We start from the raw sequence: 19,348 nt of genomic DNA on the forward strand, positions 1-19,348 counted from the left end.
CACCAAGCATCGAACGCCACTTTCCCAGTGAAGAAGTTCCTGAAAACATCCCCTTCCTCCGGCTGGGGCCCGATGCAGCGGGATTCGGGGACAGGAAGAGCCGTTCCTGCCGCACAGGGCAGGGGGCAGGTAAACTGGCGGGGCTTTTGCGGCAGGTGCTTGGGAGTATTACCCTAACAAGAGAAGTTATTTGAAAGCCCGTCATCCCAAGGTTGTTAGTCATTTTAATTTACACCCGTAATCTGTTTAACACGCAAATCTGACACGGTTTTTCCAGCTAGCTGGCCCCTCGCCATCCGAACCACACTGTGAGAGTTATGGTTCCCCGGGACCGGGGAATCCAACGGAGCCCTCTCGATTCTCTTTTCCCCACCGCCGAGGTGGTGATGGTTTTGCGTAGTTAATTCTAAAATGCTTGGCAGCTTGCCCGTCAAACCATAAGCGATAGAGAAATGCAAACTCTCTGTTTAATAGTCACTGGACAGTGCAACTAATCCACTGTAAACTGCTAATGGGTATCGATGTCAACAGGTACGCGGCGAGAGCCTGATACTCTGCACTCAATGGAAGACACTTCCCTTCTGAATGAGGATTATGTGCAAAATGCAACTTGGCAGAAGGATCCAAATTAAATTCATGCTTCAGTTAATTCAGATTAATTTTCCTGATTGCCCTAGCACACCAAACAACCAAATCCCTGTGTATATTTGCTCCCTTTCTTTTTAAGGAGTTGAAATAAATCTCTTCTCCTGGGGAGTGTTGCAAGATGCATGTGCTGAATATCGTGATTCTCTCAGGCATTAACTAGAGTAATAAAATACCTGAGATGTATTTTTATATCACTGTTATTACTACAAACATTAGTTTAGGATACTGGATCCACTATATGACCGTGTTTCCAGTGTTTTTTCACTAACATGCTGCAAGCAACATTCCAGCTAATCACCTTAATGGAAATTAGAGAGGAAAATGGTCTATTAGGCTATTTAATCTAGCCTCACTCAGTAACATTTTCTTACCAGACTTAAATTTTAAAATAGCCCATAGGAATTATTCTGCAGCCTCCAGAGGTTGTTATACCAACAGATAGCTCAGAAAAGTGTGAAAATACACTAGAAAGAGGTTGCTAAGAAATGTTTTCTGGTGGTCAGCTTTATTTTCTCTCTTTATGTTTCGTGTTATCCAATTGCTATAAGTCACACATCCCTCTGACAACCTAAATATGTGTTCTCTCTTCTTCATCAGTACTCCTGTCACCATGACCCTACCGTGTTTTTAATGTGGGTGTTTTTGGGTTTGTTGGGGGTTTTTTTCCCCCTACAGAAGGTTAATAAAAGAGTGTGAGTTTAGTCTTCATTCCAGGCAGCACCTTGACTACTCATTTATGTCCAAATTCTTGCTCTTTTTCTTTTCCCTTATTTGACACCTCGATAGCAAACAGCATAATCTTTCTTGCAGATTTATTTTTTCCTCTGAAATGATAGGAGAAGTTGGAAATTTGTTTGCTTCTGCCCCAAGCTGCTTTCTCTGCTGTTTCCTCTATGAAACATTTACATAGAGCTGGTACCCCACAGAGAATAAATGTATGGTATGGCAGCATGTGGGAGCTTTCTGTGTCAGCGTAGTACATTTTATGTCACAGTCTCAATGTAATTTCATCCTCTTACTAAGGGTATGGTCTGCCTCACCCTCTCCTTGGCAAAATTACTCCTTACACAGGGATCTCCTGGCCCCTTCTCCATCTTCAGTGCAACCCCCTGTGCTGGTCCCTGCAGCACAGCCCCCATCTGTGCAGCTGATACCACAGTGACACTGAGGACTCCAGCTGGGGGGACACAGCCGCTTTCCGGGTGTTGTTTCATTCCATCTGCTCCCTCGTGCAGTTACTCAGCTGGCACCACTGGGAGAAGCAGCCACAGCAGGATCATCTGCAGGGGTGAGGTGCAGAAGCTGCTTAACCAGGCTCTGCCACCAAAATGATGTCACGGTGCTGCAGTGCAACTTTCTGTCGTCATGTGAAGCCTCTGATGGCGTATGTCAGTGTGAGCCAGCCTGGCCTGCTGCTTTTGCTGGTGGTCAGAGGCTTAGACACAAACCGTGTCCCCTCCTGGCCTGCTTGCCCCCACAAGCTGCCCTCTGGTCAGATGACGTGCAATTCCCTCCCCTAGACTAGATTGAATGCAGTCCAGTAATTGCCTGAGGAACAATAAATCATACATGAGACAAAGCATTCATTTACACCACTTTATTTCTGCAACAATGAGAGAAACTGAAATGGACCATTGTTAAAGATCACTATTTCCTGCTCTGTAATAAAAGTCTCATCTTCCCTGATGCTTGTTTATTTTATAAATGTCTCTGCTTTGGCTTTCATATTTAGCTGCCAGCAGGACACCATTATTCCCTGACAGCATTCTGTTCCTTCTCCATTGTCATTACTGCTGGAGTGATGTTATATTGCTGTGTTTGGCCTAGATGGTGGTGCTTTCTTATCCTGCATTTCCCATTGCTTTTCCCATCCAGGCCTCCAATGCGGCACAGAGCAGAGGTGGCAACACTTAAAAACCAATGTTTTTGTGGAGTATTAGCAATTCTGGTTTTAGCTTTAAAAAACCTCAACAACAAAACCCCCACAGACTGCTGCTGTTTATTATTATGTTTTCAAGGCCAGTTGAGAAGGACTGAGTGGAAGTGCATGGGCTACACCTATACTGAAGTCCTGAGACCCCAAGGACCAAGTGGGTCTCTGCTGTCCCTCTTGTGGAGACCACACCAATGTGGCAGAGCCCCACAACCTGCAGTGGACTGTGAGGAAGTGAAAAAGGCAAAGACCCTGGGACACAAGTGCTGTTTCCACATTTTTTTCTCAAGTGGAGGATTGTGTGCATCCAGGGTAGGGGTAAGATCTCAGCCCTGGTGCCTGTGCACCTTCCAAGGGGATGGGCAGGGCTGACCTGTCCAGATCCACACACTTGAGAAGAGCAGAGTGTGGTGAGATGAGCAGTGCCAAGCTTGAAGCAAAGCTTTTCAGAGTCAGTGGGAGCATTTCCACTGATTTCAAGGACTTGTATTATCCTCTTGAACATCTACAAATGAAAGATACTGTACTCAAGACAACCTATTTTGTAGGGGTATGTTGCCCTGCTGCCCATGTGTTTTGTTGATCTCAGAGCATCACCATCAAAACAGCAAAACCAACAGCAAAGTCCTGGTGTGTACCACACTGCTTCTCCTTTCAAGAGCTGAAATTTAATAATCCCCGACTCTCCCGTCCTTCAGTCACACACTGCATTCCCTTTAATATTGCTGTGTCTCACTTCTCCTTCTTCTTCTTTTCTTTTTTAAACAAAATTCCCAAGTGGAGGTATCAAGGTTTTCCTAAGCTCTGTTTCACTTAAAAAATAATTGGATCGTTATTTCCTATAAGGACCAAACTTCAACAGTAAGTAATTTCTAGAGATGTCAAGTGGCTCAGCATAAAACTTAATCTTGATCTATTGGTTTGTTAGGTGTGTTTACATCCAACCAGTTAGCTCTCCTTAAACAAGAGTGATTTGAAGCCCTTTCTGGAGAGCATGAAAATGATTCCCCCAGCACTTAGATCCTCAGGGCCATAATCCAACAAAAGCAGGCTTATCTTCAAGCATATGAGTAGCCCTGTCAAAGTCAATGGGGCTCCAGATGTGTTTAAAGATAAACACATACTTAAGTGCCTTGCTGTATTGGAACTCCTTGGCTGTTTTATTTCCACTTAATTTCAATAGTAGACCTTAAATTTTGTACATAGAGGCAGAGGATTCTTGCTGGATGGCTCATTAGAATATTATTTTCAAAGAGGTTGAATAGGGAAGTCCCAACATCACAGAAATAATTTTGAATTATTCAGATGGTTTATTTCAAATGTTATGAGTCTATATTGTTTGACTTGTTTTATTTGGGGCTTCAGGACAGAAGCACTGCAAATATGGAATTGAGCCACAAAGCCCTGCAAGGCTCCACTCCAGTGCCACAAGTTCAATATCCCACTTTAGGGAAGTTGCTTCACCTGCTCAAGCTTCATCTCACCTCTGCAAAAATGAAGATTATTAGCATTTCCTTTATCTCACTTCAGTTGCCTAGTAAATGCTTGAACAAGGATTTGATAATAGAAAATGCTGAAAGCTGCTTCTATTGAAAAAATAAAACTGGAAAAAAATATTGATTGCAAACCTACTTGGGCAAAAAAAATATTTCTTTGAGTTTTCCACATGCTCTAGCAATCAAATTGATCAAACAGCAATTTTATGCAACTGTTTCTTAACATTTCAGAGAATGAGCTCTGCTATTCTGGATAACTGAGCTTCAGATGAAAGTGCAGCAGCAAAATCATCCCAGTGAATTAAACTGAGGAAGCTGAGCTTTATTGCCCAGTGCATTTCAAGGGATGATCATCTCTATGGCCTTTTCTGTGAAATGCATTTGTGTTGGATGGCTTTGTTTGGACACTCCATGTGCCTGAAGGACTCCTTTGGCAGGGTCTGTGCTGGCTGCTACGCCTGGCCCTGCTGCAGGCAGGCTTTCACACCCGGCTGGAGAGCCCCCACCCCAGCAGGAGCGTCAGCACCCAGCCCTGCAGAGCTGCTGGATGTGCCTGGGAGGCAGCAGGGTGGAAGGCAGACAGGGAGGTGCACCACATGCCATGTCTCCAGATTCTCCTGAGATTCCTCCTGGAGGAAGAGACAGCCTTTGTGCTCATCTATATTTCAACTACTCCAGTGGCTGCAGCTTCTCCGGTGGCATGGCTGGTGGTCAGACACAGCAGCACTGCTCTGCTTTTCCTGCAGCTCCCAGCACCCCTGAGCGCAGGAGGGGCAGGGTGCTGTGTCTGCCCTGCTCCTGGCAGGGCTGGAGCTGCATGGAAACATCCTGCTGCACAAGCTGTGGGTGTGGAAAGGGCTGCAAGGCAAGCAGCCTTTTATTCCTGTCAGATTGCGGGCAACTGGATAGATCCCATTTAAAAGGAAGGGGATGGGAGGGAGGTACTCAAAGAGTGGGAACATAATGAAATGAAAAGAAATCCAGATGTGGTGCTCATTTGCCTGAAAGGACTGCTGCCTGGGCCTTCCCACGCAGTGCAACAATTGCCACTCCATCTGCTAAGGAAGCAGCTATTCACACGGAGCCGTCTTCCCACGGCACAGCGCAGGGCTGCCCGTGACATCCAGGTTTGCAGCACAGCCCAGCAGCCACCTGCCAACGTGGCACTACCAACAAGCTCGGGCAATGGGTGATGTCCTTTTCCCCAGCTGAAAGGCCTTTACAGGAACCAAAGTGACAACACGGCCCCGTGTGCCACACGGCATCTCCCCAACACATCGCGCGTCTTGAGGTGACAGAAGCACGGACTGGCAGGATCACAGGGATAAAACTCTTTCTGTGTAAACATCCACTGACCTGTGCTGCTTAATTCAAGGCTAGGCACTGGCCCGTGTTTGGCAGGAGAAGGACTGAGTGGTTACTCTAGATTGAGGTTCTACAACATCTTTTTATTTTCTCCCAGCTGACATTTAGCTCCTCTCAGTAGCTCAGCTCTCCGTTTCCCCTTTGCCATGTCTATTCTGCCAGGAAACTTGCTGGCTGCTTTATTGCCTTGAATGTCCAGCTCTTCTGCTATTCTTTTCACATCTGTACAGTCATTTTTCCTTTTCCTTCTGAACCAGAGCACCACTCCAAACAACCCTGTGAAGTACAGTCTATTATCCCTTTTCTCCACAAAGCGGTTTTGAATTTTCATATGTATAAAAATAAAAATCCTTGTCCTGTCTTAATAGCCTAATTCTTAAACAGTTATGGCCTCATTCTCCTTCAAAGTACATAATTTCCATTGACAGCAGTGGGAACACTGCCAACACAATGGTGAATTAGTTCCCATGAAAAAAAAGATGCAGACACCAAAAGGTCCAATTCTGCTCTTCATTAGGAGGAAATGAAGGTAGAGCCGACAAAAAAGATAAAACCAAGACACAGAACTGCATGAAACGGCTTCATACTAACCAGGCAGTAGGTTGCAAACTGAGAAGTCGTTGGAACTGACCCTAATATGGCAGGAGTGTGAGTCAAGAGAAATTCAATAGCACCAGCAGCACCTCATTCCTGTGGAAAAGCTTGGAATCAGCTCTCAGAGCTGTGCCTTCCCCTGAACTGGGAGAGGTTGGTACAGCTGGACCTTACCTGCCTCCTCTACCTGGCTCGTGGGGATCTGAGGCAGTGTTTCAAGAACGTTTTAAAATCTGTCCAAATGTTTGTCCCTCACAGCCAGACATCACATGGATGTTGTCTGTGCCATATTAAAGGGCACGGAGTGGGTGGCATCATTTCTGCACCTGAGAACTCAACAATGGGGGCTTGGCAGTTATTCAGCTTCCCTGCTGTTTAACACCTCTGTTCTCTGAATATTTTTTCTTTTCTTTGTGGATGGTCTTGTAGTTGGAGCACTTCCCTCAGAATCTCAGTCTCTCTGGCACAACTGGGAAAGCATAGCACTCTCTGGGCTTATTTTTTTTTCCATCTATACAATAAAATAAAATAAAAATAATAAGAATAATAATTTCTTCCATCTGTAAAAATAAAATAAATCATATTTCTTCTCTTACCTAATTAGTCTGTTTCAGCTTGTTAAAAACCTAAAGAATACTCAATTTTTTTGTATGACAAATCCATCTAATCAATCAAGAGCACAAACAGATATGGGGTTTCCTGATGTTTTTAATGTAACATCACTTCTCTTGTGCTATTCAATGGTAGAAACATCCTAGCAATAAAAATAGACAATTAATATGCTAGTAATACCAAGTCTTTAGAAACATATCATTATTTGAGATTTGTATCTCTCTGCTATTTAAATGAATGAGCAAAACTTTAACTACACCTAAACCCCTTTATATTAATAAATAGGAAACTATGGGAGTTTGGTAAAAATTGCCATACTTCTGACCAAAGTGTTTCTGCCTGACAATGAAGATGCTATGTGCTTCTACTGCTAGAAGAACTGCTCCTACTGCTCCTTTCACACAAAAGGGAGCCTTGGAATCCAGGCAGCCAGATCTGGACTACAGGATTTCTTAAAATCATGGAATTGTTAAAGACCTTTAAGATCTCCAACCAGCAACCCAGCACCAGCACAATGTTAATCATCAAACCATGTCCTCAAGTGCCACATCTACATTTTTGTGAAGGCTTCTAGAGATAGTGGAATCATCTTATGTTACCTAGACTATTTCCTTCTAGGAACTGGAAAGCATAATAAATCATCCCTCTTGTGCACCCAGAGAGGGAATGCACCTTCTGCCCCAGAGATGCCCAAGGAGTTTGGTTTCCAAATTTTGCAATCCCTTTGTCAAAGGAATCTGTCGGAGTGCACCAGAGCAAAGATTTCTTCTTATTATTGCTCATCTCCTCCTTGTCCTTGCCTGTGCTTTGCAGAAACTTAAAGCACACCAAACTTTGACAAGCTTGGCTTTGCAGAACCTGACTTCTCAGGTGGAGCTGTCCTCCACATTTAGGATTAATGTTAACTGCTATCCCAAGAGTACTGCTCTGGCTTTTTCCTACCCAATGCCACCAGTCTTTCAGGTACCTTACAGAGTACCCTGCCCCTGGTACACCAAGGAAGAACAAACTAACTCCCAAACAGATGCACTTCTGCCTCACTCCCCAGTGTGAGCAGTGCCCAGCCCTGGGTGTAAGACTCCATCAGGCTGATCATTGTTTTCAGCCTCGTGTAATGAGTTAATCCTAACAATGTCCAACTCACTTTAAAATCAGACCCAGGTATTTGCCTCAGTAACCTCCTGCAACAGCAGCTCCCACAGGTGATGAGACGTGTTTGGGCATTTATTTTGCATTCCAAACTTGCGGGTTTTAAATTTAACCTGATGCTTATTCTCATGTGAAAAAATAAAAAGAGAGTCCAATGTTCAGTGCTTGAGAATTTTGATTTCCACAATCAGCTCCATTTTCGTCTTCTTATCAAAATAATTCCAGTCTTTGCCGTGTCTTGTGTATTAATCCTAGCAGCTCTGTAACTATTGTTTATTTAAATTTCTTGAACATTTTTTGACTCTACTACGTACCTCAAGAGAGAAGAGGATAAAAAGAATGAACACAGATTTAATGTGTAATTATGACATAATCCTGCTATATGGCATAAATGAGCTATCCTGATGGTTTTTTGGCATTCTGCTTTATCTTTATACAATGAAACCAAAACCTTTTTTTTTTTTTAAAGCTGCTGCTACAGATTGAGGTAAATCAGACACTGCTGACTTCTGGTACAAGTTCTTTTCCCTCAGAGATTGCAGGAAATTCAGGGCTTTTCAGATTATTTGAGCTGTACAGTTAATCACTGGTGATTTACATTACTTTTCGTTTAGCCATGCTCAGAGCTGTCTGCCATCGTGCTGCTCACCCTCCCAGCATGCTTAAATCCATCAGGTAAAGTATTCACCATAAAGTGAACTCATGCCAAGCTGACCCACAATCTCCAATGGGTTTTAACAAACCAAAGTGCACTGATTTTTTTGCTATCTTTTCCATAATTTTCCCTGATAAAATGTTTGGAAGTATACTGAATCATTATTTTCAGGGATCCCTCTGAAATACTGCTATCTTCTGGGTAACAAAATCCTGTCAGCATTTAAGCTACATATTCAATCAAAAATTTCCTGTAAATGTAACTCTGTTTCCCTTAATGTTGTAAGTGTACCTTCAAGACCCATAGTTCAACAATTTTCTGTTTAGGCTCTTATTTGTTGGATGTAACCAAAAGATCCAGGCAGACAAACCTTTCCAGAAGAGATTTGATTTTGTTTGTGGTTTGTACTTGTGGTTGCTGTTGATGTTTTCCATTTCCATATGGGGAATAAAGCAATCACATGATAATAAAGTAAAAACAGCAAAAAAAAGAAAAAAAAAATCAAACTTAAACCATTTCAGGAAGATTTTATCCAAGTCTACTGGTTGCCTTCTGGGTGAGCCTTAGGATAATGTCAGAGTTTCTCTCACCCCAGAGTGAAGGGACAGTTTCCAATCTCTGACATCATTCCAACATGACTGTCCTCTGCAGCATTTCCTGGATCCTTGGGACCATGCTTATGAGTTTTTGAGACACTCTTTGTGTTCAATCTGACCTGATTTAAGCTTTCAAAATCAAAGAACTAAATGAATGGTTTTACCCCAAAATGTGACCTTTTTTCTTTTTTTTTTTTAATTTGATGCAAAGGTCTTTAGTGTTAAAACACTTAAGTGTTTTAACACTAAAGACCTTTGTATCAAATTAAAAAAAGTATTTGAAAGAGTGCAGTTCACATCTACTGCTCTGGACACATCACCTTTGCAAACATCTCCTCTTGTTTAAACCTTCAAGCTTGCTTTTATTGGCTCTGTGAAAAAATGTGATTGTGAGAGTTTTAGCACCAGTAGTAAAGGCTCATGGTCTAACAGCTTTTAGGTGGTAAATACCCATGAGTGCTCCAGGCGAGCTGGTAAAGCTCACTCCCCTCTCAGGAGAGGGTGAAATGAAGGCAGAGGGAGTTTGAGTGCCCAGGTGCTGGTGATTACAGAGGCAGTCAGTGACATGGGTGAGGCTGAAACCAAAGGCTCTCAATCTGCTGTCAGAGAACAAACAGTATTTCCTCTCAAATCAGAGTTTTCCCTCATGGAAAGAATCCTGTCTCAGCCCTGTTCAGATGGCTTGCATATGCCATGGGCATGATACAGGCAATAAAGCTCTGTAATAAGCTACTGTCCAGATTGATAACTGTAAGGAGCATCTCATAATGACCACAACATGATTAGTCATGATACATGTGTGATACCCATGCTCATTATTAGTGGCCTCCAGAACAGCACTGCTGAGTCCTGCCAATGTGCTCAGTTTAGTATCTGGAAGAGACAATACTGCAATTACTGCCAAAGTATGCAGGAAAATTCAGAAGCAGCTGGTTGGGGATTCTGCACCAGGCTGGCAATCAGGAGCACAGCAAAGCATGGGAAGGTAGGAGCTGCAAGGGCTAACTTAGATTATCTGGATCAATGCTTTATTTTAAATAGGTCTCTGCGTGTGCCAAATTATTTTAAACAGTTGTCTTGCAGAACAGAAGGCATGCATGGTGGTATGAAGAGCACACCACCTGCATGGGACCTGATGAAGCCTGTTTGGAAACAGCTACGTCCCAATTTCATACCAACATTTGATGTTGGTTCTCGCTTGTAAGGCAAAGAGACATTTTCTTTTTCTTGCTGTTGTACCCATTAGATTTCTTGTGAGCCTGTGACATTTAATTTCATGTACATCTTTTATGTCATGAGCCAGGGACCCACGTGCCATTGAAAAACACAAATGTACCTGAGCATCAGTCCTTGGAAAGTCTGGGAAAGTGGAATTAGAGCTGTTTCTAGCCATGCATACTACCACAAACATGACAACCTTACCTTCCACTTCACACAGAGAGCTGAACTGTGTCAAAGACTTCAATCCTTTCCTTCAAAGACAGCGTAAAGTTTCCAGATAGAAACACGTTTCTGTTCGTCAAGGATACTGCTCCCCTGAGTGGGAAGAGTCCATTTTCTAGGCTCAGTTGCAGGAGATGAAGGCAATTCACACTAGAACAAATCTCTATCTGAAACAGAGGGCTTAGCACATGCCTTCTAAATGTCCCCTAAATACACAGTAACATGTACATTTTGAAACTTCCAGAGTCCATCTTCTGTTGTAAGGAAATGTCCTCAACTGCAGCAAGTAACTGCAAAGGCAAAAGAGTTGTTAATTATGCTGTGCACTTTGTTTTGAGAAGGTGCTCAATGCTCCTGCTGGTAAACATATTTCTGAGACTTGTGGGAAAGAACCTTCTGGTGAACCTTCATCTTGATGAAGAACTTCTTCTGCACTGACACAGGGTCTCTCACACTGGACAGGAACGCCCTGTCCAAGAGAAATGTAACATTGATGCACAAAATAATAAGTTTTTTCTTGTCTCTTTACAGCAATTCCTTGACATTACCACATGTATCATTATGAGTAACCACCATACTCTCTGTTAATTGGAAATAACCAGCAAGTTGTTCAGCCCCAAGGTACCAGTTCATGTCCCCTGTGCTAAACAAGTATCCAAAAAAGGCCTAGCAGCTCCTTGCCAAAGGCATCTGTAAATTCAAAAGCAACAAAACAATCAGGCAAATTAATGGAATAAAAATCTGCTTAGGGCTATTAAACCCTGAGATAAATCTTTGAGTCAGAAGATCTCTGAACTATGCTTTCAGCTTGAAGCATTTACTTTCATCAACAAAGAAGACCACAAGAAATAGTAGCTATAATGTACATCTCTTCTGTACATGAAATAGAGATTAAAATAATGTAAATAATGGCAGTCAATGAGAGACAGATTTTTCAGTCTTCTACATGCTAATGCAAACTAATAAAACTGTATTTGAAAAGCAGCAAGGTCTACACAGCAAAGCACAGCCAGGGAGTACCTGTGTAGTGTGCTAAGACATTTTAAGCATTATTTGAAGGGAAAAGAAATAACCTTTAATCTGCTTATCCAGTGACACACAAGTGTGGATGTGAGAGTGCTGAAGCTACAGATATGCCTGAAGTTATGGCAGTAAGAGAGGGACACATTATGTCCTGAAACAACATAACATCCAAGAATGGTTTAAGCATATTGCAGGGGAAAAAATGAATGAGAACAGGTGAAATAAAATTTAGTGACTGCTGGACTAAAGAAAACGTTGCTTTTGTGAAGGGTAAAATTCTGATTTTCCCAGTGCTCTCCTGGATGTTGCTATTTGTTGCAGATGAGCGGGCCTCAATTAAAGTAACTGAGCTGTGTTTGGACAGGCTTGTCTGCTCACTACAAGTTTCCTGCAGGATTAGACTCATTATTTGAATTTCCAGACCTTCAACAGTGCTATGTTCATAATGTGTGAAAGCAAATTTAACTGATCAAATTGGGAAAATTCTCTTTATACCACTGAATTCTATGGACAAAAAGATCCTTGAAATGTATGTATCGTAATATGGCACAAGTCAAACAAAATTCTCCTGATTTTTACTGAGCTTTGGAGCAGGGCCTTGTCAAAAAAAAAAGGGAGGGGGTAAAAAAAAAAAAAAAAAAAAAAAAAAAAAAAAAAAAAAAGCCAGATTATCACACAAATATAATATTTAATCTCCAGATATTATGCTTCAAACAGTGTAATTGAGTTCAATAGCTCCATGTTTATTATTATGGCATATGCATAGAGATTAGCATAAAGAAAACTATGGAGGAAATGTCATACATACACCCACACACCTATGCAAATATAATTCTAATTGCCTCTGTATTTCACAGTAAACCTTTTACGGGAATCACTATGCCTATTCTGTCTAAAATAAAATCTGTTAGGTAAAAATGTTTGTAGCAGAACTTTGTTTTGTTTAGCATCAAACAGCCATGTCCAGCTGGGACTGCTGGTGGTGCCTTGCCTGGCACACACACACGTGTGTGTTTATCTGTATCACACAACAAAGCTGGCCTGCCAAGCCCAGCCTGTACTTCAGCTACATTAAAAATTTCCCTAATCAGCATCCACTTGTTGCATTTCCTTTTGGAAGACCAAATCTGTCTGAAATGGATGGGAGATTTCCTGGTTTCCTGTCATCCAACAGGCCTTTGAACAACACTGCAAATGCATGGAGGAAATGAGCTCCTTCCATCCTCTCTCTGTAGCTGCATGAAGCCTTGCACAGAGGGGCTGGGGTTTATTTGGGGTAAGGCTGCCATACAAGTAGGAGCAGATAATAACAACAGAGCACCACAGATCACTGAGATGCACTGGCTGTAGAGAAAAAAAGAATCCTGGTCCATAATGAGGATGTTCCATGTCTGGTTGTGTGTGTAAATACAGTTGAAATGAGAGGGTTTGATGAAGATCTTAGGTACACCTCACCAATCTCAACCTGACTTTTCAGATAATGTCAATATAAATAAATTATGGAGATTTGTGGGAAAATGACAAAGATTTGAGATTTCCCCTAAAGAAAACTCACTGAAATGTACCTATGAACCGCCATCATATTTTTCTTTTTTTTAATTTTCTTTTTTTTATTTTTTCCTTTCCTTTCCTTTCCTTTCCTTTCCTTTCCTTTCCTTTCCTTTCCTTTCCTTTCCTTTCCTTTCCTTTCCTTTCCTTTTCTTTCCTTCCTTTTCTTTCCTTTTCCACCCTCCCCACCTCCCGTTCTTTTTTTGCCTCCCATGAATTTCCTGTTTACGGTGATTGGGCCCCAGCACTGGATCCTTCCCTCCATTACACCACCTCGGACAAAGATTGTGTCCCACGGGATGAGGGTGGGTGGTTTTTCCACCAGCAGAGGCAGGATGAGGCCCATGGAGCTGAGCCAGGGCGCCGTGTTCTGCTTCTCCCTTCTGCTGTCATCTGCACCAAGCCACAGGGCTGGCCCTGCCTGCTTCAGGTGGGTGGAATTCCCTGGCAGGCAGGGAACAGCCAGCCTGGTGGATACACCGCCATTTGTGCGAAAAATTCTCAGGGAAAATTCTTTCTCTCCCTCTCAGGCCCCTAAACTCTTTGTGAATGGGGCCAGTGCAACATGTGGCCTTTCACCTCGCCCAAGAACCACTGCCAGACAGCCACACTCAGAGAATTGTTTGTTAATAGTCCAATTAGATAATTGCCATCTTTCACTCCTTTTGCTCTACATTTCCCATAAAGGAATGAATAAGGAGAGAAGCATGAAGAGGGCTTCTGCCCTGCAAGGTGACAAGAAGGACTGGAGCATGCTCTTTGCACAAGGCCATTTGCTTGAATTGAATCATTGTAGCCTAATCAATGGTCTTATTGGATTACTGGCTGTTGCGGTTCTCAAAGATATTGTAGCAGAGACAATGAAATAGCTAGAGTAAAACTTTTTTCTCCTTTAGTGGATCACACAGTTGAGATTTTTCACGGGCTATCTCTCTCTCTCTCTCTCTCCCTCCTTCCCTCCCTCCCTCCCTCTCTCTCTCCCTCTTTCTCCCCCCTCCTGGATCCACTGCACACAAAGCTGGCTCTTTTTTTATTTTTTTTTTTTTTTTTTTCAATGAGCAGGCTCTGCGAATAGGTTCAGTGTTTGCGAAGGTGCAGAATTAGCAGACACACATGCATGCACACATACACACACACACAGAGGGAGAAGCACAAAAAGCAAGTATCGGGACTGAAATAAGGAGAGGTAGGAGTTTAAGATGGCTGTCTGTGGGGAGATGTGTTAACGAGGATTTCTGCTGGCCAAGATAACCTGCTTCCTTGGAGAGATCTGCCTGAAGGAAGAACTTTTTATGTGTGTGCGTTCTGGGGATCTGTTTGTTTGTTTACAATTCAGGGGGCTTTTTTTTTTTTTTTTTGCTTTTTCTTCACCCCCCCTGCAACTGCATTTTTTCAGCCTTTCCTAGCAGCTTTATTCAGATTTATTTGGCGTGCTTTGGAGAAAGCCACTATATAATCGGGAGGTCAAAGGCAGACTGAAGAAAGTTAATAATGGCTGCTAATGGTGCTAACAATTCAGGGTGAATCTTGTCAAAAGTTGGTGGTTTTTTTTTCCCTCTCCCCCACCCTTTTTTTCCTCTCTCCTTTTTTTTTTTTTTTTTCTGGAAGTCTCAGTCTTTTGATTGTGTGTTTCCTGAAAGCAAGACCAATCATTTCAGTTTATTCACTGGCTAAACTCTACTTGATTGGGGACAAGCACACAAACCATCCATTACGATCTGATATATTATCCAAACAATTTAGTGTATTCATGAGGTAACCTAAATGTGGAGGCTGCAAAATTACCCGTAATCAATTGAAACAGCGAGTGCGCGTCCCTCTGTGTGTCTAACAACTACATGTCTCTGTAATAAGGCAGACATTAAATCATTTTAGAGTTGTACTGTTGAGTACCTGATCACTGGGCGCTCTGGGAAGCTGGACAGTCACATTAGGACGCTGGGACTGAGGAAGCCGCTGCTTTTCCAGTGGGATAAAACCCGATCTTCCTTACTCAAGGTGCTTTACAGATCCCCACCGACCTCACCCTAAGTCGTGCAATATCCAGCATAGACTTCGTCTTCTTCTTCTTCTTCTACTCTTTTATAATTTTTTTGTTATCGTTGTTGGCGCTTTTTTTTTTTTTTTTTTCGGTTTTTTTTTTTTTTTTGTTTTTTTTTTTTTTTTTTTTTTTGGTTTTGTTTTTATTGCACTACATGTTTGGGAAACAAGACAAAATGGACGTTAGATGCAGTTCAGAGACTGAAGCTAACCGGGTCTCGAAGAACGGACATAAAGAGGGCAAGGAAAGCAAAGGGTCTGAAGGAAATATTTCTACTTCTTTTTTGAAGGATCAGCAAGGGACTTTTTCTGCCTCTGCAGCTACGGAAGGTTGTAATAAAAGTAAATCTAGTTCGGCTGATCCGGACTATTGCAGGAGGATCCTAGTTAGAGGTATGAGTTTGAGGTGTTTGGCGAGGGTGGGGGAAGGTGAGCCGCGCTCACGCCCGGGAGATGGGTTGATTTTGTCGCTTTGCCTTGGGTCTGGCCCTGGGTTGAAAGCCCTTCCTAGGGCTGCGGGGGAGAGACCCCGCTCCGGGCCGGGCTGTGCCCTGGACCCCGCTGCCGCCGGTTTTATCCCGGGCAATTTCCGCCGGCGTCTCGGCGAAAAGTTAAGCCGCGGCGGTTCCTCCCCGGCGCTGCCCCGGAACGGACCGGCCCCGCTCTTTGTTGTTTTGTTTTTTCTTTCCTGCTTTGCGGCTTTCCCGGGGTGCCCGTCCCCGCGGGGAGCCCTCCGGGGACAGCGTTCCGCCGGGGGGCCGGGCGCGCTCCCTCCGCGCCCGCGCATCCCGCCCGCGGCCGGCCGCGCTCCGCGCCGTGGGGCTGCGGCCAGGGAGGCCCTCTCGGAGGGCAGAGGTTCCTTCTGTGCCCCTTCTCTCCGTGTCCGGCAGCCCGTAGGAAAAGGCTGTTTTAAAATAGCCACCAGCCTTAAAATAAATGGAGGAATGACGAAGGGGTTTATAATTATTATTTTTTAATAGTTACACGTTTAATTTTCCTCAGTCTTCTCCTCCCCTTCTCGTCTCTAAATCATCTTATTCTTACTCCCTCAAAAAAAAAATTACCTGAAGAAATTTCAGTTTTATTAAGGTGCGTTTTGGGGGAGGAGGGAGAGAAGAGAATAAGAACAAAATATGTGGGAAGCAGGCCTTGAAAGCCAGAATTAATCCTTACGCCACTGGTTGACCCAGAGAAGGGTCAGATTAAAAATTATGTGATTGTCTCTGATTTAAAACGTACCGAGGAGGTAAAATTACGGCAAGTAAAGTTGGGAAGGTTTTAAGGGAACCTGAATCTGGCTCTAGCATGACAGTGGTGTTAATGAGATTTGTCCCGCTTTCCTTCAGTCGGGACTACCAGAAAAGTGAGGTTTCTGCGGGCTGGTTGGTGCCTTGGTTTTTTTCCCCCCCCCCCCCCCCCTTTTTTTTATTTTTTCCCCTCCTGCTTCTCGTTGCCAAAACCCCAAAGCGGCAGCGGCAGCAGTGCAGGGTGGGCTGGAGGTGTCCCCACGTTCACAGTGGCAGGCAGCCAGGTCGGGGCACTGCTGCCTCGGAAAGCCTTTTTTTTTTTTTTTTTTTTTTTTTTTTAAGCATGAGAAACTTGTTATTAAAAAAAAAAATAAGAAGGGTTTATATTTTGGGGTGGGGAACGGAATGTGTATGGTGGCTACCAGCAAGTCCTAGCCCGGAGCCCAAGGGGAACAAAGAGTAGCCCTGCACTCCAGGCACAAAGCCTGGCCTGAAGGATCTCTCTCTCCCCAGCTTCCCAGAGGGGCCGTGGGTGATGCCGCAGTGTCGTACTGTGAGTGCAATATATTCAAAGTAATTTTTAAATGGGCTGAGGGGATTAATTATAGAGGCCTGGGCCCCCATCACCCCCTCCTTCCTTCTCTGTTGTGGGTTTTTTTCCTTCCGTGGGTGCAGTGGCCAGGTGCAGAGCCTCAGTCGCAGGGACCCTGCTCCATCCCGACTGGTGTCTCGGTCCTGAAGGCGCGGGGGACGGCTCTTTCCCTTGGAAAAATTAGAAAGCACAAAAAGGGGTTGAAAAGCAGAGAAGGGTTGCCTGGGTATGAAGCTGACTGCGCCTTTCTTTGCCAGATGCCAAAGGTTCAATCCGAGAGATTATTCTACCTAAGGGACTTGATCTGGACCGTCCCAAGCGGACCCGCACCTCCTTCACGGCCGAGCAGCTCTACCGCCTGGAGATGGAGTTCCAGCGCTGCCAGTACGTCGTGGGGCGGGAGCGCACCGAGCTCGCCCGCCAGCTCAATCTCTCTGAGACTCAGGTAGCGCCTGAAGGACGGGACCCGCTCCTGCCCTGCCCTGCTCCGCGGGACCCCCTTCCCTTCCCGGCGCGGGCATCTCCGTGTCCCGCGGGCCCCAAGGACGCGGCCCTGCGCGCCTCCTGCGCCCCCAGCGCGGCCCCCGCGGGGCGAGGCAGCCCCGAGGTGCCCACGCGTGTCCGGCCGGGGGGGCGCATCCCACCGGCGGCATGGAGCTGAGGGGTCGTGGCTGAGGAATCCGGGCTGGGGACCCCTGACTGCGTGTGCCCCTAACTGTGTGTGCCTCTAACTGCGTGTGCCCCTATCTCAGTGTGTCCCTAATTATGTGTGTGCCCCTAACTCAGTGTGTCCCTAATTGTGTGTGTCCCTAACTGCGTGTGTCCCTAACTGCGTGTGTCCCTGAGTGTGCCCCTAACTCAGTGTGTCCCTAACTGCGTGTGCCCCTAGCTGCCTGTGTCCCTGAGTGTGTCTCTAACTGCGTGTGTCCCTAACTGCGTGTGTCTAGGGAAGGGGAGCTGCTGGCCAAGGGGGTCCCTCGTGTCCCCGCACCCAGCCCCACTGGGCTCACCCCGGCCCGAGGGCCTCGGAGGGAGCTTGGCCACGAAACCAAACTCCTGCCGGGCCGGGAGCGGCTCCCCCGGCTCCGGCCCGCGGGGATGATCCGCTCGGGCCCCGCCAGGCTCGGTGTGCCCGGCTGCGCGGAGCCGGCCGCCCCCGGGCGCGGAGATTTCGCTGCTGCGGCCGGGGAGAAGCGAGGGGAGGCCGAGACGCTCCCAGCCCGCAACAAGCGGGATACAGGCGCTCAAACTCGCAGGGGGAGATGGGCACCTTCCCCCGGGGCTGCCGGGCTGGAGACGTTCGGCCTGGGCTTTCCTGGGTATGAGAGATCCGGGGATGGGGCTGAAGTTTGAGTCGTATTTTGAGTCCTTGTATGTCCGAGGGGGAGAATCGCTCCTCCACCCTCCAGGGCAGAAAGGCCGGGGACCGACAGGAGGCCTAAAACTCTGTGAGAGCGCGGGGAAGCATCCAAAAAGTCCAAACTTCTTAAAGCCGGTTTCGTATTTCCACAAATCATATAACAGTAAATTTTTCTGACACGATAATTAGCTTTTTTTCTTTCCTTGCCGGATAGGAGTGACAAGTTCAACAGCTTGTAGGTTACAGAACCTGCCATGCATGGGTTTTGTTGTGTTTTGGTTTGGTTTTGGTTTTGTTTGTTGTTTTTTGGGTGACTTCCAGAATTCCTTTTAAAAGCTGAATATCATTTAAAATTATTTGGGGGTGGAGAGAGAGTGTCCAGTTTGGAATACGGGGAAAGAAGCTCATTGCTGTTGTTACCCCCAGCAAGGGCAGTCGGAGCGGGCAGCGGCTCCTGGGAGCCGCGGAGCGCCCGGGGCTCCGGCTGAACCGGCTTAGAATAAAGCGGTGCGAAAGGGCTGGGCTCCGTCTCCCAGAGAATTCCCGGCCTGTAGTAAACTAGGACGAAGTGAGAGGTCTGGTTAAAGATGCAGAACGAAAGGCCCCGGGGTCACCCCGAAACCGGGAACAGACAGAGGGTGTGGGGGGTTGCGTTCTGTGACTGTGGCTTTTGTGCGTTTTGGAAACGCTCCCCGCTGCCAAGTGTCTGCGCGCCCTCCCCCGCAGCCTCCCCCCGCCCCGCGGAGCCGCGTCGGGGTCCCGGGGCACCTGCCGGGGGGCCCCGCTGACCCTGCCTCTCTCCCCGGCCTGCAGGTCAAGGTCTGGTTCCAGAACCGGCGCACCAAGCAGAAGAAAGACCAAGGCAAGGACTCCGAGCTGCGGTCGGTGGTGTCCGAGACCGCCGCCACCTGCAGCGTCCTGCGGCTGCTGGAGCAAGGCCGGCTGCTCTCCCCGCCGGGGCTGCCCGGCCTCCTGCCGCCCTGTGCCACGGGCGCGCTGGGCTCGGCGCTGCGCGGGCCCGGCCTGGCGGCGGCGGGCGGCGGCAGC

The 19,348-nt window shown here is 45.8% G+C and overlaps 1 protein-coding gene across 1 annotated transcript in view; it reads left to right on the plus strand.

The window, feature by feature from the left end:
• The first annotated feature begins 15,257 nt into the window (after positions 1-15,257).
• VAX1 (ventral anterior homeobox 1) overlaps positions 15,258-19,348 on the plus strand; it is a 4,335-nt gene continuing 244 nt past the window's right edge. Inside the window, 4 exon segments of the mRNA XM_041461572.1 lie at positions 15,258-15,495; positions 17,199-17,386; positions 19,115-19,338; positions 19,340-19,348. The exon segment at positions 19,340-19,348 is cut by the window's right edge and continues 244 nt beyond it. Of these exon segments, the coding sequence (XP_041317506.1) occupies positions 15,258-15,495; positions 17,199-17,386; positions 19,115-19,338; positions 19,340-19,348 (659 nt within the window).

This window comes from Pyrgilauda ruficollis, unplaced genomic scaffold (assembly GCF_017590135.1).
Source record: "Pyrgilauda ruficollis isolate IOZ18807 unplaced genomic scaffold, ASM1759013v1 scaffold15, whole genome shotgun sequence".
Taxonomy (NCBI): domain Eukaryota; kingdom Metazoa; phylum Chordata; class Aves; order Passeriformes; family Passeridae; genus Pyrgilauda; species Pyrgilauda ruficollis.